The sequence below is a fragment of the Diabrotica virgifera genome, chromosome 8, assembly GCF_917563875.1.
Source record: "Diabrotica virgifera virgifera chromosome 8, PGI_DIABVI_V3a".
Taxonomy (NCBI): domain Eukaryota; kingdom Metazoa; phylum Arthropoda; class Insecta; order Coleoptera; family Chrysomelidae; genus Diabrotica; species Diabrotica virgifera.
The window spans coordinates 58,466,826-58,489,176 of record NC_065450.1 but is presented as its reverse complement, the minus strand read 5'-3'; the positions used below and the strand labels follow the sequence as shown (position 1 = coordinate 58,489,176).

The window sequence follows — 22,351 nt, the reverse complement described above, 5'->3', positions numbered from 1 at the left end:
ACGGTTTTATACCGATCGAAGACAATTGTTTGGAGGAGGAGCGGAGCGACGACTCCAATTATTGTCTGAGATCGGTTACCCTTAACGTTCGACATGCTTATAACGTTTTTTGCACGATTGATACCATTATAAATTATAAAATTAACATTTTCGTCAGATTGACTAGTTTCATTCATTTTATCAAAATAGATACTTTGGTTGTTAGGTAGTAACTAGGGTGCACAACAACAATGGAGAATTGAGTTTTTATTTAGTTGTCAATAATTTTAAGTACAATTTTGATTTTTATAAATTTTAATATGAGCGAAAGTGAATTTGAAGAAATTGAACGGGCTTGGGAAGAAGGGTGTTCCGCAATTATTCCCGAAAAATCCAAAATCCGTTATCAAAATACCTACCAAAGTTTTAAAAAATGGTGCGAAGGCAAGAATTTAAGAATCGAAAAAAAGACTCTATTGGCATATTTCGTTCAAAGACATATGCAGTTGAAAGCTCCTGGAAGCCTCTGGGCAGAATATTCAATGATTAAATCCACCGTTTTTCTTTATGATGGCATTGATATTTCCAAGTTTTCAACTTTGATCGCGTATTTGAAGAGAAAAAATGTTGGCTATAGGCCTAAGAAAGCGAGCATTTTTACACGGGAGCAATTTAAAAAATTTCTGATGGAAGCAACGGATGAAGAATTTCTAGTTCACAAGGTAATATAAGCTAGTTTAGGTAAAAGAAATACTCTAATGAAGATTTTTTCATAATTTGTAGGTCGCAATGATATTGGGAATATCTGGTGCCTGTAGAAGAGAAGAATTATATAATATTACTATGAATGACATCCAACAAACAGATGGTTTAATGATTGTAAAAGTACCCAATACAAAAACGAACATCCAGCGTACTTTTACAGTCGTTAATAAACCAGACGATAAAATTCCATATTTAGAAATTCTGCAAAAGTATATAAAACTTCGTCCATTACAAGTAAAATCAAATCATTTGTTCTTAAATACGCCAAAGGAAAATGTTGTGCTCAAGTAATAGGGAAAGGGACAATCGGGGGCTCGCCTTCTCAAATTGCCAAATTCTTAAATTTGCCTAATCCCGAGAACTATACTGGCCATTCGTTCAGGAGGACATCAGCAACGCTTTTGGCTAATAAAGGTGTTGATGTCCTAGGATTAAAGCGTCATGGAGGTTGGCATTCATCGACAGTGGCAGAAAGCTATGTAGAAAATTCTCTTCTAAATAAAATAGATTTTGCCGAAAAAATATTGTGCAATACTAGTAATACTACTAATATATGCGATTCTGCAGGAGTTTCTGTTAGAAGTGAAACCACAGCCCAAACAAGTGGGATTTCATTAAATAATTTAACAAATTGTACCATAAGTTTCAATATTAATAAATAATTCGTTGGTTTTCTTTATTCTTTCAAAAAATAAATTAAAATTAAGAGATTTTTTAACTCGACGGTGAGTGAATTACTTACTTACCGTCGAGTTGGAGTACTTACCGTCGAGTTGGATTACTTACCGTCGAGTTGCTAGTAAATGTCACCTACTGACGTAAAATCTGTCACGGTAAACAGTCAAAAATGATCAATCGTGCAAAAAACTATTTTACATTTTTTCTGAGATGAAGTTGAAAATTCAAGTTTGTGCATCAATAATAATTACAAATTTAATGAAACAATAAATAGACCCGCAGTTAGCCGCAGTTTTAGTGACGTAAATCTCAAGGAGTATAATATAACTGTGTGTAAATATGACAATAACATTACCGTTTTTAGTATTTTCTTTACAATTTAATCACTTTTTCTCACCTTTTAAACCTTCCTTGGACTTCTAGAAATGTTTTAAAATGGAAATTAGGTAATTCGATTCAGTTATGCTAGAGCTGTTATAAAAAATATTTTACAAAATAAAATGACGTTTATTAAACGTCATTCAATGTTTACGTCATTAGGATTTTATAAGATTAGATAAGAAAATAAAATATTAAAACATTACCTGGAAAGGGAAAAGTGTTATCTGCAGCATAATCAAACTCATACATGTAGACGGGTATAAATTTTGATGCTATTTCAGCTTGACGAACGATACCCTGAATTAAATAGAGATCACTGGAAATCTGAAACAATTCAAATAATGTTAATCACTTAAAAAGGTTTAAATTCATTTAAATGAAACAAAAATGCTCGAGCTTTTATACAAATTTTAAAATGTAACAAAAAAAGTTTCAAAATCTTAGATTTGACGACAGCAATTGGAACTTATTAATAGATATCCACAGGGTTTCCACATATTTCTTAGCTTGCCCACTTTAGTCCTGTCGCCAGGGCATACAACGCACTCCTTTATTCAGATGGACTTACCCAAGTTTTTTATGTGTTTTGACCTGTAGAATACGAATCTTTTGGGTAACAGTTGACCCGGGTGTCGATAAGATTGTTATAAACAAAGAACTTGAGGAATTACGTAACAGCGATTTTTCGCAAAACAAAATATTTTTTTGTATTTTTTGGATCATTCTAAGTTCTTACAACTTTTTTCGTAGGATGCATAATTTTCGAGATAAACGCGGTTGAACTTTCAAAAAATCGAAAAATTGCAATTTTTGAACCTAAGTAACTTTTGATTAAAAAATAAAATAGCAATTCTGCTTACCGCATTTCAAAGTTCAAGTCAAATTATATCGGTTTTGATCATTTGCATTGCTAACAATTAATTTTTTTTTCAAACAAAGCTATAAACAAATAGTGTTTCCCGTGCCCAATGCATGCGTTTTAACACATGCTACGTAGAAATTGCCTGTTTGTAGGCGCGCCTACTCGTTCGATTTTAAATGAGAGACTCATTGAAACCATCACTCAATTACTATGTATTTCTAACTTTGTTTAACAATATAGAGATTAATTTTTAGCAATGCAAATAATCAAAACCGATAGAATTTGACTTGAACTTTCAAACGCGGTAAGCAGAATTGCTATTTTATTTTTTAATCAAGTTATTTGGTTTAAAAAATTGCAATTTTTCGATTTTTTGAAATTTTAACCGCGTTTATCTCGAAAAGTGTGCATCCTACGAAAAAGCTTGTAGAAACATTTTTTGCTTAGATGACCCAAAAAATACAAAAAAAGTTTTGTTTTGCGAAAAATCTCTGTTATGTAATTCCTCAAGTTCTCTGTTTATAACAATCTTATCGACATCCGTATGAACTGTTACCCAAAAAATTCGTGTTCTGCTTGTCAAAATACATAAAAAAACTTGGGTAAGTCCTTCTGAATAAAGGCGACAGGCCTATTTACTTTTTAGCTCCCTGCAATCGAATCTCGCAAGTTTGGATGTGCTAACGATTAGACCCTTGCCACAAGGCACGAATTTTTAGAAACTGCCGAAAACACTCTTACAAATAATCTACCCCTTTTCGGTGAATACTTAAAAAATGGAGATTAATGGTAATGGTGAATACTTAAAAAAATGGAGATAAATAGAATTATGGAAGTTGGACAAATGCCAGACGAATGGAGAAGCAGTATATTAGTACCTGTCTACAAAAACAAGGGAGACATACAACAATGCACAAACTACAGGGCTATAAAACTACTTAGCCACACCATGAAAATATGGGAGAGAGTAATCGATAGACGGATACGTGAAGAAACCGAAATATCCGATAATCAATTTGGCTTTATGCAGGGCAGATCAACAATAGGTGCAATTTTCATTGTAAGGCAACTGATGGAAAAATACAGGAATAAAGAGACCAACGCTCATATGGTATTCATTGATGTTGAAAAAGCATATGATAGAGTTCCTCGAGAGATTCTGTGGTGGGCACTCAATAAGAAAGGAGTCCCTGGCGAATATGTAAATATTGTGAGAGATATGTATGAGGGAGTAACGACTAGTGTTAGGACAGGTGTGGGAGAGACTGATAAATTTCAGGTGAAAGTAGGATTGCACCAAGAATCGGTGCTTAGTCCTTATTTATTCTCATTAGTTTTGGACGAGATAACAGCTAGACTACAGGGTAGTATTCCATGGTGCCTAATGTATGCTGATGATGTAGTGTTGATAGAAAATAGTGAAAGAGACTTAGAACAAAAACTGGAACAGTGGAGACAAGCTCTGGAGGAAAAAGGTTTAAAACTTAGTAGGACAAAAACAGAGTATTTGGAATGTTCATTTAAAGATGGAGTTACTACAAATAAAATGGTATCTTTGGACGGTGAAATGATTGTGAAAAGCAATAGTTTTAAGTACCTAGGATCGGTATTACAGAGTAATGGAGAAATAGATGTAGATGCATGCAGTAGAATTAGGGCTGGATGGGTGAAGTGGAAAGAAGCGAGTGGTGTATTGTGTGACAGAAAAATTCCAATGAAACTGAAGGGAAAATTCTATAAAACAGCCATAAGACCGGCTATGATGCACGGAACTGAATGTTGGGCAGTGAAAAAGAAAGAGGAACAACGAATGCATGTGGCGGAAATGAGAATGCTTAGATGGATGAGTGTAGTGACAAAGAAGGATAAAATTAGAAATGAGTATATTAGGAGAAGTCTAGGTGTGGCAACAATTGATGCCAAAATGAGAGAGCATAGGTTAAGATGGTTTGGTCATGTTCAACGTCGAGACGTTAATCACCCAATACGAAGAATAGCTGAAGTGCAGATTCCTGGAAGGAGTAGGAGAAGAAGACCAAAGAAGACCTGGGGGGAGACGATAAGGCAGGACATGTTGGTAAAGGGGATTAACATTGATATGACCCAAGATAGAATTGTGTGGAGAAATGCAATTAGGGAAGCCGACCCCGCATAGGGATAAGGCAAAGAGAATGATGATGACTTAAAAAATGGAGATTACAATCAAATACTACAAAAACTGAAGTAAAATTTTACTACCAAAAATTTTAACAATATTTATTCAAAATGACTTCTGAAATTTTGAATAATTATTGTTAAAATTTTGAATAATTATTGTTAAAATTTTTGGCAGTGAAATGTTCATTCTAAATGTTATAAAATTGTTACTTATTTTTACGTAAAGAATCCAAATTTAAAATAAAATATGGGGGCTCCACCATTTAAGGTTTTAAAGTAACCCACCCCACCTCCGTGGGGGGTCGTGTTTGGTGCCATTCGATAGATTTTTCAAAAATATTGAATATGTGTATTTTTCAGTTTTTCGATCAGATGTTCATTTCGCGAAATATCGCAGGATTCGTATTTAAAATTATAAATTGGATGTAGATATAGAACAGGGAACCAACCGCCAAATTTTGAAATATTGGTTTCTGTCGTTAAAGAGATTTACACAATACCCCTGCACCCAGCTCCAGAATATAAAACTTAAATAATACCCCTAGCGCCATCTATTGACGAAAGGTCTATGTTCTTGTACAGTTTCGCGAAATAGTAATTTTAGAACAAAGATCCACAGTTTTTAGACTACGATTGAGTGATTTCGAAATAATCTGAAAGTTTGTAAGAATCTCGCGTGGAAACAAATATGTAAATCTTTTAAAAGCCAATGCACGTAATAAACAGCAGGTAAGTTTACAAATTATTACATTTTTATATGGATTTTATAACTTCAAATATGTTACCTGGTTCCTTTTTCAATAATGAAGTTAAGTGAAATGTGGGGGTTTGGTACTTTTTATTGTTGTTTGGTTCCATGTTCTAAAATGTCTAGTAGGAATAATATGGATTTTCTTCTTATTGGTTCTTTGTTCAGAAAAATGACATTTATGGAATCTGAAGTGATGTGCACATAGGTATGTACCTAGATGTTTCCATATTTTCTAAGATGTTTTTTGAAGTACGATTTTCACGATAATATTTCTAATCATCTTATTCGATGAACACATATTAGGTAGTCAGACATAATTACTTTGGCGTTTTGTAATAAATCAAAATATATTTAGATACCGTTTTTTTTATAGTCAGTTTGAAAAAAATACTGGTTACCGTATAACGAGCAAAACTATTTTACATCAATGCTTGCTAATGACGCTATTATAGATGATGTAGATGGTTATGATGGTGACGTTGATTTTGAGTTTGAAACTGGAACTGAATAATGAGGCAGATTTTGTTAAAGTTCTATCAAAAACAATAATTACCATTTTTTTTATTTTTTTTTGCCTTTATTGATACCTGTCTAGCATTAAATATTGTTTTTACGTTTTTGTACAAGAAACCACATTACTTTGTTGGAAAATAAATCTGTTTTATTTGGTGACTTGACATTTTCCTGTGTTCATTGAAACCCACTCGTTGCTACTTTATAAATATAAATAGTTTATGTTTCTTTATAAAAAAAATATTCCTATTTATACATGGAACCAAGTGACTGGTTCTTTTTAAAATTGTATAAAAAATATTTTAATTTAATTTTTTTAAAAGGAACCAAGTAGCATATTTATTTTATGAATGATATTTTTCAACTATTTTCAGACAACAAAAGTATAAATTACCTATCCTAACATTGGACGTAACCTACAATATATTAAAATAATCGGTGTTCAAAATAATCGATTCTAACAGACGACAATCAATTTTGTTGATTTTCTCAGTTGTTACTTAATGATGCTTGGTTCCCTGTTCTATATCTACATCCAATTTACCCCCACCCCTCTCCGTGCGAAATCGTGTTTGGTATAATTCGATAGATTTTTTGATCTGTCATTTATTTTGTGAAATATTCGCTTTTTTCTTGTGAAACTTTTGGACTCACTTATCCCGCTCAAATCGTTAGATTTTTGAAATATACACTGATTTGCATGTACTTAACTTACCTTATCTTAATCTGACGATTTCGAGTTTTTCTAAGGATACATTTGTTTTTTCGACCCCCCCTTAACGAATTCCCCTGCATTAAGAGCCATTATATGGTAGATGTACATTTTCATGGTATAAGGTTTCTCCCCATGTAATAATCTGACGCGCTCGAGTAACTGCAAAAATCCCCGCTTGGGCCCCCTCACCATTTTTTATTTAGAGATGCTAGATTTAGCTAATGCTAGACTAGAATATTGTTTGTTTACATTTTGGCACATACCTAGATCCAATAGCAATACAGCCGCCGCGCCGTAAAGCGGTCAATATTAAATAAAAAATAATATACACAGTACAAGCAATTAATTTAAAAAAACCTATACAGAAGTAAAAACTTCAAATTGTATTTTGGTATAAAATCTATTATTTAAAAACTATCTAAAAGTCATCCACATGGATTGCAAAACGTTTTCGTTCTGAACAGAACATCTTCAGTGTATTCCGCAAAGTAGTTGTAACTAGCACACCAATGAAGGTGGTAACTTCATAATATATGGCTTACATTATAAATTCTAATAAAATATTGTGACTACTAGTCGATGTTAAAAGATTAAATGTGCCTAAAGAGCAACATTCTTCCCTGCTCGAAAAAACTAGGTACTTGCCATTTCAATTAGCACAGACCAACTGGTTGTGTGTACCATTAAGCATTCTATGTAAAATAGTTAAATAAAATGGTAATTTATAGCCGCGTTCCTTTGCTGAAGTCTGGACAATTTTAAAACTTTAAAAAAATAATATTTAGACTAAATACAATGGGGGGGTCTAAAGCCCCGTTGACCCTCCTCTGCAGCAGCACCTGCGCACTACCATAGCCTACTACAACCATCACTAACTCAGTGACAAGACTGATTGATTTACGCCCAAATCCCCCCCCCCAACGTCGCCGTGACCCCGTAATATTTGGAAAATCCTTAACCGAATCAGAAAAAACTGCGGAAGATGCGGTGACTCCCTCTACGGGCATGTTAGCTCTCGCGGTCAGATTTTAATCCCCTAAAGAAAAGGGTCAGAGGTAAATTCGCTCCGGCCAAGAAATCAAAATTTCTAATAACTAGAGAGCGGAATATATGCAAAGTGCATATAGATGCATATATTGCATATTTTCAGACAACAAACACAACATTGCATATTTAAGCTAAACACGATTTATTTTGCATATTTTTAAAATAAATTATATAAAAGTTTAAAATTTTCCTCTCTTAGTTGGAATTTTATAACTTCGATATGAACGAGCTCGTTATTTATCTATCTATCGCTCATCTGGACTTTCCCATTACTACCTGAATTTAACAATTATGTGTGTTCCCAGAAAAATATTATTCTATTAGAGTAGCAAGTCGCAGGTACCTACCTGCTTTTAAGGGTCTAATAATTATTTTGTCAGTTTCCGGCCAATATTTGTTTAAAGTAAACGTTGTATCGTATTTAGTGTTTTTGAAGTGATTGATATATATTAAATTTAAATATGTCTACCATTCAAAAAAGTGCTTGGATAAAGTGTTTTCCCGAGTTAAAGCTAAGTGGAGACAAAGTATTTTGCAAGGCCTGTTCCACAATCGTAAGTTACATTCATTTTCACATTTAATTTTTTAAATGAGGAACTGACAAACAAAACCATCATGTCCCACAAAAGAAATTTTTCTGGAAAGAGTGTTTTTATTCGACAAATTCGCTTTTACGGACACGCGCCAACTCGTAACTTTTAATGACAAAAATTTTCAAATCAAAATGTACACCGGCCAATTCCTAACTTTTATATTACCTGACCTGTCGAAACTTTCTTCAGGTGAATTCGAAACCATTGATTAAATCTAATACCTTAAATCTAAACCGAATGTTTCTTGGTTTGCTTAAAAACATTATATTTGTATTATAATATGTACCTATAAAAACAGCAAAAATTGAAATATCTTAATAAAATAATTGAAACAATATTATAGTGATTCATTAACACGTGTTATAAATATTATTTCCATCAAGTAGAGCTCTACACGAGCTTGGTTTTTATCAAGTAATTGTAAATTCAATATTTAGATGTTTAGCAATGATAAATTATTTAAATCCATCTAATAATTTAAAAGCAAAGAGATTTTCCATATGTTTATTTCAAGTCTAAAAGATTATACCTTTATTTAGTTACGAATTCACCGGTAGTTGATTGGTTACCGAAAAATTACCTGAGGGCCAGAGTTACCAATTGGCCTGTAATTAGGATGGGGGATTAAAATAGTTACGAATTCACCGGGACCCGCTTTTACTTCTATAAAGACGGACATAGAGAGAAGCATCAAAATACAAAAATCCATCAAATTGTAGACAATTCCGCTTTTGTTCTTCAGCTTAAGTAACGTACTTTGTTTTTTAAGTAACGTACAAATTGCTAAAGAACTTATGTTCATAAAAGTTAATTTTAGTTTTTTACCAGATCTAATAAAGTCATTAGAACAAAGGAATTTACAATTAAGTGATTAGGTTAATCTTGTTAACACTTTTTCTGCTCATTGTCAAAAAATTCCCGGAAATACAGGGATTACAATTAGAAATAAATTAAAAAATGTTTTAGAAAAAAATGAGGGCTTCGATTGTTTGAGGAAAGTTGTACGTATTTTTGAAGGCAACTTTTCTGAAGATCTTACGACTTAATATATTGTTTTATTTTTGAGTATTTTTAATATGCATTTGCATATTTAGACAAATTTAGAAAAAATACCTGCATATTTGTAGTAAAAGTAATGCATATATATGCGCATATTTTGGTAATGTTGTGTTGCATATATTCCGCTCTCTACTAATAACATTTCTGAATCAATCACTAACATTTTTCAAAATAGGGACCAAAATAAAGTGAATATTATACTAAATAATCTAATTCAACTGTCTCGTATATAAATATGTAACAAATATTATTTTATATAATTTCTATATAAACCACAAAAATCAAAGTATTTCCTACCAATTTTGCCGATATTAATAATTCGGGCATAGGTAAATTGAGTCCCGTATACCTGAATTAAGAAGAGTCAAAATATTTAGATGGTCGAGTTGAGTCCCGGGCATCGTAATTCTTCCAATTACCTTTTAATAGCTTTTTAATTTGTAAGTATTTTATTGGTTATGCATTTATGGTAATCAAATAAAAAGTAATATGTATACCACAAAATATTTAGTATAGAGTGCGATATATCTGTATACGATACAGTGTTAAGTTGATTGGCAAAATGAGGTCTATGAAAATTGTTCTTAGTGAAAAAGGAAAACAGTAATTGATTGTGCTAAATGGCTTTTGTGTCAAAATTCTTTAAAAATGACGGCAAGCGTTGGATTTGTTGTGCGGAGACGAAAGAAAAATGTAAAGCATTTTTAAAAACCCAAGGGGACAACGTATTGACGGAAATTATGGATGACCACAATCATAGTGAATTAAACGAAGATGTACTGAATCGTCAAATGTTAAGTAACTCCTTGAACTGAAAGGCCGTAGAAGATATCAGTGAACGACCTATGAAAATGGGGATATGAAAATTTTGCATGAGGAATTACGAAATGGCAATAGTAGTACCTTGACTACCAAAGATGTGGAATTAGTCCGAAAAATTGGAATTGGTCCGAAAAATATGTATAACGCCCGACGATCTCTTCTGCCTAAATTGCCAAAAAGTATGGAAAGACTTGCCAAAAATTGCCAAAGAAACTCATGAACATTAAAACATTTCCAGTGAGTACCAACAAAAAGGAGAATTTTCTAATGGTAAACGACATAGAAAACCAAATTATGGTTTTCCTACAACAACAGTTGAACTTCTGAATATTGCTCAAAGGTCTTTAAGCAAATGTTCTCCATCCATGGTCAAAAAGAAGATCATTATATACCTTTGGTTTTCTTCTTATTGCCAAATAGAAAAAAACATACATATACATAGACTGGCATTTAAATACCTTACTTAGCATAGATTTAGCATGTAAATGTAGGTTATATTGTTTACTGTAAATATTTTAGGATTAAATTTTTGTAATAAAATTATATGTTATAAAAAAATTATTGTTTTCTCATTCCTAGAAAACATTATGTACACCGACTAAGCCCCAGGTAGGCACGGGACTCAATTTACCCATCTTCGGGCCCCAACTCGGCTATTGGAAAGACGGATTATAAATTCTGGGACTCAACTATGTAGGTTACTCCGAATAATTCTACTAGAACCAGGTAGATAAATATTTAATCCGCTTAACCATGGGAGCGAACTGGTATATAATTAAAAGGGTTTTTTGACCACGGGAGCGAACTAGTGTGCTCCGCCCTCTACAAATGGGTAAACTGCCAACACCACTTAAAACACTTTACGCTAAAGGACATCGCACACATCTTATGGAAATTATAATGTCACTCAAATTCAATAAAATTTATACGAATAGATGCGTTTTAAATTAACGGTCAAATCTTATCATTGCGCCAACTCTATATTTTCAATAATAAGAGCAAAAAATGATATAAATAAATCTGAAATCAAATGGGTACGTACATAAGTTAAAGAGAGAAAAAATATTTTAAAGTACCCAAATTGTCGGTACTCCATAAATCAGCGGATTAGTTTCACTAATCCGCTTAGGCCCAGCGGGGTTTAAGCTCTTGTGAATAGCACCCAGAGCAATAGTAATTGTAACTGACACTTTTACTGACTCCAAAAATGTTATTTCGATAAACTTTAATTGCAATTTGCGCCGTAATTAATCATAATTAAGAGTTGGCGCAATGATAAGATTTGAGCGTTAATTTAAAACGAATCTATTCGTATAAATTTTATTGAATTTGAGTGACATTATATTTTCCATAAGATGTGTGCGATGTCCTTTACGATTTTGATAAAGAACTTAGTAAAAAATAACCCAGTAATTGTTCCATACTTACTTGTTACGAAATTCACTATACTTACTCTTATATAAGCATACGGATCATCTGCAAAAGACGAATCTGTATATAGGCGTCTTATTTCTTCAGATACTTTAGCTCGTTTTGAGTGAACTACATCAAGTTCAACATGTGCAATATCCTCAATGTTGTTATCTAGATTTTCTGCCAATTTATTAAAGGCTTCCCAAGTCGGGACTTTAAAAGCAATGGTTGTCAAGGATGCTGCAAATATATTTTTAATATTATTTAAGTTAATAAAATTTTCACCTATTTTGGTTTATTTCTATAAATATTTATTTATAGCCTAATAAAATAAAAAAAGTCAATATGTAAATTCGTACAGGTTAAAACAAATTTTATATCAAAGTTTAGGTGGGTACAAAAGATATTTTCAAGAAAGTATCCAAATCATACAAGGGGATCATTGTTTAAATAATTAAAAAGGGGTAATTTTTGCAAAAAAATTACTTTTTTAACTGCTGAGGTCATTCAATTACCAACGAAGGTCTATAGGATTTTTTTCTGCAAAGTTGAAGAGTAAATATTTCTCATAAGACTTACTAAATTAAATTTGACCACCTATTTATTTAAATAATTATATATAAAGCTTTAAAAACAAATTTGCAAAAAATTATTTTTAGCGTTTTAAATAAGCACCATAAAATATCTTATTTTACAGACTAAGTTGCGCTATGTCACCAGTATCAAGCAAAAAAAAAATTGGTAGAAAAATATTTAATATTTTTTGAGATATTGAATTTGTTTTTTAAATGTTACTATATTTTCAATTGCAAAAACTCGGTTCTTGCCAAAGAAATATTCACCTGCTTAAGATCTCAATATTTTTATTTTTATTTATATGCTCGATAAATGTATTGATAAATTCAAATTTCAGTTAAACTCCCCCCTAAAATGGCATTTGAAAATTATTCAAATTTGTTTATAATTTGTTTTTTTAATAACGTCGCGGGGATTAAGTATTTTGAAATGCCGTTTCGATCATTGGGTTCCTGGGATTTTTTTACTAATTAACAAAATTTTTTTGTCGTTTTTTCTTCTTCTTTTTCTTCTTGGATTTATATTACTATGGGCCCTTTTAGGGTTAATTTTATTAAGAATGTCGAATCTCTGAGTTGTAGATTCTAGACCTAAAAATATTAAGATTTAACTAAAATCTTTTAAATAAAATGTGGCTACTTACTGAGTTACAGGGTGTTTTATTTAAAAATTTAATAATTATTATTGTTACCAAGTACTTTAAAACTATTTGACGTATCCTTATCATACTTGGCAGAAAGTGTGGCTACTATACACCCTATTAAATTGTGATTAATAAACGTTTCTAGCTAGTGCCAGAGGCGTACGACAGGGGATAGTGAATTATTGACCCTTCCCAAATTCTGCGCCACTGAGTGAATTATTATTGTAGCGAAATTTTTCGATTCTCCAATACTTTGTATCTAAATAACTTTATTGGTATTGATAAAGTCATCAGTTTGAGAGATATTGGAAGTTTAAAATGAATGAAATAATGAATCAAAATAACTATGCCGTTTCATTTTTAACGTCCAATATCTCGAAAACTAATGACTTAATCATTACCAGTAAGGAGTATATTATTTACATAGAAAGTATTGGAGAATCGAAAAATTTCGCTAAAATAGTAATTCCCTCAGTGGCGTAGAATTTGGGAAGGGTCAACCATTAACTGGCCCCTGTCGTACGCCTCTGGTGGTAGCTAGAAACTTTTATTTATCACAATTTAGTAGACTGTATAGTACCCACACTTTGTGTAAAGTATTATAAGCATACGTCAAATAGTTTGAAAGTACTTGGTGAAAATAATTTTTAAATTTTTAAATAAAACACCCTGTAACTCAGTAAGTAGCCACATTTTATTTACGTGATTTTAGACCAATCTTGATATTTTTAGGTCTAGAATCTAGAACTTAGAGATTCGACATTCTTAATGAAACTTAACCCAAAAGGGGCCCGTAGTAATACCGGGTGTCCATTTATATTTTCCCCCATTTTAACTACCTATAACTTCTAAACGGCTCAAGATAGAAACATGCGGTTTTCGCTGAAATGTTTTATTTTACTAAAAGTTTTGTATGAATCGATTGAGTTTTTTATATCGCTTTCAATTACGAAAATAAAAATGGCGGATTTTTGAAAAAAATCTTTGTTGACTTTTTTTTAATGGAACACCCACTATTTTTTTTGTAAATTGAAAGAACGATCATTCACCTATCCAGCGATATAAAGTTTTTTAAAATCGGTTGTCAAATCACTGAGTAATTAATTTTTAAAATGAGAGGTGCAGCGTGGATGTCACATACCTAAATAACATGTAACTAAGCAAAACGATATTATGTTGTGATTTTCACATTGCATCTCTCATTTTAAACATTAATTTCTCAGTCATTTGACAACCGATTTAAAAAAAAATTATATCGCTGGATAGGTAAATGACCTTTTTTTTCAAGTTACAAAAAATATACTGGCTGTTTTAATAAAAAAAGTCAACAACGTTTTTTTTAGAATCCGTAATTTTTTATTTAAAAGCGATATGAAAAATGGCAATTTACCTAAAAAATTGAAAAAACGATCATTTACCTATCTAGCGATATAAAAATTTTTAAAATCGGTTGTCAAATGACTGAGCAATTAATTTTTAAAATGAGAGATGCAATGTGGAAATCACATAACATAATATCAATTTGCTTAGTTAGAAAGATGCACCTCTCATTTTAAAAATTAATTACTCAGTCATTTGACAACCGATTTTAAAAAACTTTATATCGTTGGATAGGTGAATAACCTTTATTTCAACTTACAAAAAAATATACTGGGTGTTCCATTAAAAAAAATTCAACAAAGTTTTTTTCAAAAATCCGCCATTTTTTTTTCGTATTTGAAAGCGATATAAAAAATTTAATCAATTCAGACAAAACTTTTACTAAAATAAAACATTTCAGCGAAAACCGCATATTTCTATCTTGAGCCGTTTAGAAGTTATAGGCAGTTAAAATGGGGGAAAATATAAATGGACACCCGGCACAATGACAAAAAAAAAAGATGAGGAAAAAGACAAAAAATTTGTTAATTAGTGAAAAATTCCCAGGAATCCAATTATCGAAACGGCATTTTAAAATATTTAATCACCGCGACGTTATTAAAACAAAAAATTTTAAACAAATTTGAATTATTTTCAAATGCAATTGTAGGGGGCAGTTTAATTGAAATTTAAATTTATCAATACATTTATCGAAAATATACATAAAAATAAAAATAATAAGATTTAATACAGGTGAATATTTCTTTCGCAACAACCGCGTTTTTGCAATTGAAAATATAGTAACATTTAATAAACAAATTCAATATCTCAAAAAATATTAAATATTTTTCGACCAATTTTTTTTACTTAATACTGATAACATAGTACAACTTATCCTGTAAAATAAGATATCTTATAGTGCTTATTTAAAACGCTAAAAATAATTGTTTGCAAATTTGTTTTTAAAGTTTTATGTATAATTATTTAAATAAATATGGGGTCAAATTTAATTTAGTAAGCCTTATGTGAAAGATTTACCCTTCATCTTTACAAAAAACAATTCTATAGACCTTCATTAGTAATTGAATGACCTCAGCAGTTAAAAAAGTAATTTTTTTGCAAACATGACCCCTTTTTAATTATTTAAACAATGATCCCCTTGTATGATTTGGATACTTTCTTGAAAATATCTTTTGTACCCACCTAAACTTTGATATAAAATTTGTTTCAACCTGTACGAATTTACATTTTGATTTACATGTAGTGTAATTTTATTTTACTAGACTATTACTAATAATAAAGTTGTTGTCTATTACTTCCATTTAGCGCGCCTAGAGATTTAACACATCGGAAAAAAAAACAGGAAAAATTGAGAAAACAACGGGTTTTTCCATTTTTTTTTCCAAACCATTGGAACAATTGGAAAAAATGGGAACATTTAAATATTTTTTAATTGAGACTTGAAACGTGAAAAAATACCAATTTTAAAGTCGGTTTAATATATATATTTTGTAAAAATAAATACAGGAACATACATTTTCTATGGATGCTATAAAATGTGTAACCTCTCTCACTACTTACATACATTCAAAACGAACAATTTCTCAGGATGTGAGAAAAGGCGGCCATTACAGTGAGAAATATTTTTTCTCACGGGTTCCATACGTAGAATCGCGGTTTCCATGCTAACATGTACAATACAAACACAAATATTTTTGTCAAATAAAATGTGTCAAATGAAAACTTACCAGGAATTACCTTTCAAAACTGTTCAAATATAACTGGTAATTATAATTTTAAATAAATAAAAGTATATAAATATTAAGAATATTAAATACCTACATGTGTATAATATGTATTTTATTTCAATTTTGGCATATAATCTACATAAAAGCACCTAAATGATTTAATTTTGAAGTTTGAACTCTTGACAAAAACGCATCCATAGAAAAAGTACAGTGTACAACACGTGAGAAAACGACATATTTCTGCCTCGCTTGATTTGCGGCACTCGCCTCGTACCTCGGCTCGTTCCAACAAACTTCTGCGCTCGTGAGAAATATGTCTTTTTTCTCTCTTGTTGTACAATATACTATTTTCTATGGATGCTATAGAATATGCAACTTCTCTCACTACTTACATACATTCAAAACGAACAATTCCTCATGCAGTGAGAAAAGTCGGCCATTGCAGTGAGAAATATTTTTTCTCACGGGTTCTCCTATGGCCTTCCATATTATGATCGCAGTTTCCATGGTAACATGCACAATACAGATACAATTATTAATTTTGTCAAATAAATGTGCTAAAGCAAAACTTACCAGGAATTACCTTTCAAAACTGTTCAAAAATAACTGTTAATTAGAATTTTAAAAAATAAGGTATGTAAATTTCAAAAATATTAAATACTTACATGTATATGTATTTTATTTTAATTTATGCATATAATATACCTAAAAGTATCTAAATTATTTAATTTTGAAGTTTGAACTCTTGACAAAACCGCATCCATAGAAAAAGTACAGTGTACAACACATCAGAAAATGACACATTTCTCCCTCGCTTGATTTGCGGCCCTCGCCTCGTGCCTCGGCTCGTGCCAACAAACTTCTGCGCTCGTGAGAAATATGTCTTTTTTCTCACTTGTTGTACAATATACTATTAACAATAATTAATATCTTCAATCTGAGATATAAGTACAAATATGTACAGGGTGTAACAAAAATACAGGTCATAAATTGAATCACATTTTCTGGGATCAAAAATAGTTCCATTGAATCTAACTTACCTTAGTACAAATGTGCACATAAAAAAAGTTACAGCCCTTCGAATTTACAAAATGAAAATTGATTTTTTCCAATATATCGAAAACTATTAGAGATATTTTATTGAAAATTTACATGTGGCATCATCATGGCAGTAGTATCTTAAGAAAAAATTATAGTGAAATGTAGACATCCCATAAAAAATTTATGGGGGTTTTGTTCCTTTAAACCCCCCAAACTTTTGTGTACGTTCCAATTTAATTATTATTGTAGTACCATTAAATAAACACAATGTTTTAAAAACTTTTTTGCCTCTTAGTATTTTTTCGAAAAGTCGAGTTTTTATCGAGATATTTTGAATACTTTTCAAATCCACCACATATTTGTATAATATGTACGATTATGGAGACTTGGTAATAATATGAAAATTTATTTATGATTTACATTATTTATTTTTAGATATATTTTGAACCGTATTAAAAGAGAAGCCACGTCTCGATAAAAGGTGCCTTCTCGAAAAAATACAAAGAGGCAAAAAGTTTTAAAAACACTGTGTTTAACTAATGGCACCGCAGTAATATTTTAATTGGAACGTACACAAACATTTGGGGGGTTTAAAGGAACAAAACCCCCATAAAATTTTTATGTAAACATATTAAAAAAGAAGCCGCAACTCGATAAAAACTGCCTTATCGAAAAAATACTAGGGGCCAAAAAAGTTTTAAAAATATTTAATTTAACTAATGGTACCACAATAATAATTTAATTGGAATGTACACAAAAGTTTGGGGGGTTTAAGGAAACAAAATCCCCATAAAATTTTTATGGGGTGCACAAATTTAACTATTATTTTTTGTTTAAGATATTCTTGTCATAAGAATGGCACATGTCCATTTTCAATAAAAAATCTCTAATAGTTTTCGATATATTCGAAAAAATCGATATTCATCTTGTAAATTCAAAGGGCTGTAACTTTTTGTATGTGCATATTTGTACTAAGGTAAGTTAGGTTCATTCGAACTATTTTTGGTCCCAGAATATGTGATTTAATTTATCACCTGTATTTTTGTTACTGTATATAGGGTTAAAAATTATAATATTATTGAAAGTATCAAAACCAAAACTTCACCGATAGAAAGCACAATATTTAACCAAAGCGCTGTGGTTTTCATCTGAGTTTGAATCTAAATCTTCAGACCAAGCACCTGATTCAGACTCGATTCCCGCTTTATCGTCCTGAACGGATAAAACAACATAATTTTTATCTGTTTTTCGTTTATAACCTTTAAATGAATAACTTCTGAATTTTATCCTGTGATTGTATTTATTTTGCTGGTATGTATGAAGCCGTGTAAAGACCAGTTTCTGAAGAGGCGGAAGATAGAGGTCCATTTAAAATTCGGGAGCCAATTAGCATAAGTGGCTACGATGTAAACAAACCTTGCCAACATATAATGGGATGAGCATTACTCGCACTATCTCATAAAGAATTTCGACTAGAAAATCCAGTTTTTGTACTAAATCGGGTTAGATTTGCCACCACCTTCCCTACATCTAGTTTAAGTGAACGAGCCATTTTAGAAATGAAGTCTATAGCTTCCATTAGTTGGTCATCGTTCAATAATTATTCTCCTTTAAAACGAGCATCAACAAAATTGGCAGCAAAGTGAATCTGCCTAGAACAAAATTCGTAGCTCTCTTCAACATATTTTAGCAAGCTTTCGATAAGAGAACTAGTCTGGTTAACTTGTTGGGAAATATTTAATATTGTGTCTTTTATATTGACAAAAGGCACTTCTGATAATATAGATGTATGCGATTCTACTTTTATCGATTTTAATACGGGATGCATGATATGTTTACTATACAGGGTGGTTCATCTTATTCGCCTCGGTGTCTGTACGGAAAACCACTTAATATTTAAAAAAAATTTCTTCACAAAAATATACAGGGCCATTAATACTACAATCTAAAAATAATGTGAATTATACAGGGTGCTCCAAAGAAGAGGGGTATATCAAAGTTTTATTTTTTCTTATGGAATGCCCTATATTTGATGACATTATTAAATTGACCTTAAAAAATAAGTTATACTTTTATAAGGGTTCCCTATACCTAAATACAGGGTGTTTTGATTTATTTAGATTTTTATAAAAATGTAAGGTTTTAGAAAAAAATAAATATCTACGAATCTAAGAATCAGTACCAAATTATTTCTTGGATCCTAATAACAGACTATTTAGCATACTTAAACAGATGCTTATTGCAACAATGGTTTTTACAGGGTGGTCAACATATGAGATTGTTCTATTAACAAATTCAAGCTGTAATAACTTACTTATTTTAAGTAGAACACCCTATATATTACTAATCTATCGCGTAGAAAATTTACTTAGCTTTCAATTTATATTAGGGTTTCCTATACCTATCTTTTTACAGGGTGGTCAAAATATTAGATTTTTCTATTAACACATTCAAGCAGTAATAACTTACTTATTTTAAATCGAACACTCTGTACCTTACTAGTCTATCGCCTAGAAAATGTATTTAGCTATCAATTCTTATTAGGCTTTCCTATACCTACCTCCCTTTATTTTTTAAATATTTAAACATTTCCTAATTTGTAAGCTTTAAAAATTTGAATTAAGTACCTATGTCGTGGTTATGTACAACGCATCACCAACACCGGCAATATACTTATAGTATTTTTACTACAAAAACGTTATTACGTAGGTCAAAATTTTTGACGTAAGAGAACTGTCAAAACATTAGAATGTGACTTTTTATTATTGCCATGTTTATTATAAAAATGGCAATAATGAAAAGTCACATTCTAATGTTTTGACAGTTCTCTTACGTCAAAAATTTTGACCTACGTAATAACGTTTTTGTAGTAAAAATACTATAGACAAGATACTGTCATTAATAAAATTTTCATTGTTATCATGTAATCACAGAGTGTTGTATTATTTTAGTTGATTTTCGCCTACATGTGACATTGAATAATATGTTTATATTAAACTGCATACCCTATATTATTATTAGATGCAGTATTCTGGAAGATATTTAAATTATATTTCATTCCGTATAAGTATTTTCCATATCTTAAACCGACGGTTATTAAGTAAATTTAAGAACAGCACTTTTTGTTTGAATCTTTGAATCGCAATTACAAACAATTAAATGCAATGGCTACTACGACGAAAACGAGCATATTCTACAAAAATATGTAGAAATGGGTATTTACGGAATGACACGGGAATTTATATTTATAGAATAACATGTGTATTGAGAATGTTTAGATGGAATTGAAGAGATTTTAAATATCTTCCATTATAAAGAATAGAATATGAGTATGTCATTTAAAATAAGAACACTCTGTGTGACTAATGATAAAAATGTGAATTTTATTAACGAAAGTATCTTGATTAAGATATTTAAGTATATTGCCGGTGTTGGTGATGTGTTGTACACAACCACGACACAGTTACTTAATTATAATTTTTAAAGCTTACAAATTAGGAAATCTTTAAATATTTGAAAAGTGAAGGGAGATAAGTATAGGAAACCCGAATGTAAATTGAAAGCTAAGTAAATTTTTTACGCGATAGACAAGTAAGATACAGATTGTTTTATTTAAAATAAGTAAGTTATTAGAGCTTGAATTTGTTAATAGAACAATCTCATATTTTGACCACCCTGTAAGAAATTTTGTTGCAGTAAGCATCTGTTTAAGTATGCTAAATAGTCTATTATTAAGATCCAAGAAAGAATTTGTTATTGATTTTTAGATTCGTAGATATTTATTTTTTTCTAAAACCTTACATTTTCATAAAAATTGAAAATGATAGGTTTTAAATAATTTTATTTTAAATAATAATTTTTTAATTTTAAATAATAATTTCTCATAGAAAATACTTAATTATAAAAATTGAAATAAATCCAAACACCCTGTATTTAGGTATAGGGAACCCTTATGAAAGTATAGCTTTTTAAGCTCAATTCAGTAATGTTATCAGATATAGGGCATTCCATAAGAAAAAATATAACTTAGATATACCACCCTTTTTTGGAGCACCCTGTATAATTCACATTATCTTTAGATTGTAGTATTAAAGGGCCTGTATATTTCTGTGAAGAAATTTTTTTTAAATATTAAGTGGTTTTCCGTACAGAGACCGAGGCGAATAAGATGAACCACCCTGTATTGTAACAAATTTCAATTTTTCCGAATTTTTCCTTCTTTTCCTGCTTTTTTCCGAAAAAATAGGTTTTTTTCCTGCACCCAATTTTTCCGGAAATTTTAAATCTCTAAGCGCGCCTATGAGTACATTGTCATAGTCATAATTATTGATCTTAGATAATGTAAAGTATTGCCATTGATGACAAAGATTGGCAGAACTTTCGAAAAAGGGTATGATACTATCTCCCGAAGTTATATTGATGACGCACTACGGTTGCCTCTTAACGGATTAAACTATCAATTTAGAGTATACAAAACTTACGCGGTGAAAAATACAGCATCTCCTCGGAACAAAAACCAGTTAAAAGAGGGACTCGATTAAAATCTCCCTTAATAAAGGCTTCGTGCATAGGCTTAGAGAGAAAAGGTTCTGCAGTGCAACTGTTTTCCATTGTTGGAGCCCAAACCAGATCGCTGACTAGCATTCCACCCGTTGCCACAGCGGGAACCTAGAAATATATAGAAACTACGGTAAAAGAGTTCATCTCAGGTTAGAACTAAGACAAATTATGGTTAAGTGCTATGTTTGGTCTGTACTATCGGTTCTTACCGGAGAGTTAAGTGAGGTCCTCAAAAGATCGAAAAGCGGTAAAGCAGTAGGACCTGGAGATATCCCGATTGAGTTGGTAAAGTACGGACCAAAAATATTACATGAGATGTTGGTTCAACTATTTAATAAATGATAGATAAAGTATTTAATAAATGCTTAAAAGAACAGAATATCCCTGATGATTGGAATGTTGGATACATCAGCTCAATATACAAGAAAGGGGATAAAAGCATATGCTCTAATTATAGAGGAATTGGCTATAGAGGATGACAATATTTATAGAGGAATAACTGTTACCAGCTCAGTGGGGAGTGTACAGGATTTATATTAGCATTCAAAAATAAGAGCAGTTCATATCGATTTAATTTTTAAAGGTCTTAAACATACATTATTGTTTATAGTAAAATAACTGGGTGACATTTATTTTACAATGTAGTCCAATCGGTTCGAGAACACCTCAGTCAGCGATTTTGATATTAT

General features: G+C 31.0%; 1 protein-coding gene across 1 annotated transcript in view; it reads right to left on the bottom strand.

Annotated features, from left to right (window-relative positions):
* Window positions 1-22,351, bottom strand: part of LOC126889285 (juvenile hormone esterase-like) — a 68,987-nt gene that overhangs the window by 11,654 nt on the left and 34,982 nt on the right. Inside the window, exons 7-9 of the mRNA XM_050657410.1 lie at window positions 21,584-21,770; window positions 11,776-11,975; window positions 2,007-2,127 (exon numbers count right to left, since the gene is read on the bottom strand). Of these exons, the coding sequence (XP_050513367.1) occupies window positions 2,007-2,127; window positions 11,776-11,975; window positions 21,584-21,770 (508 nt within the window). The remainder of the gene's footprint in view (window positions 1-2,006; window positions 2,128-11,775; window positions 11,976-21,583; window positions 21,771-22,351) is intronic.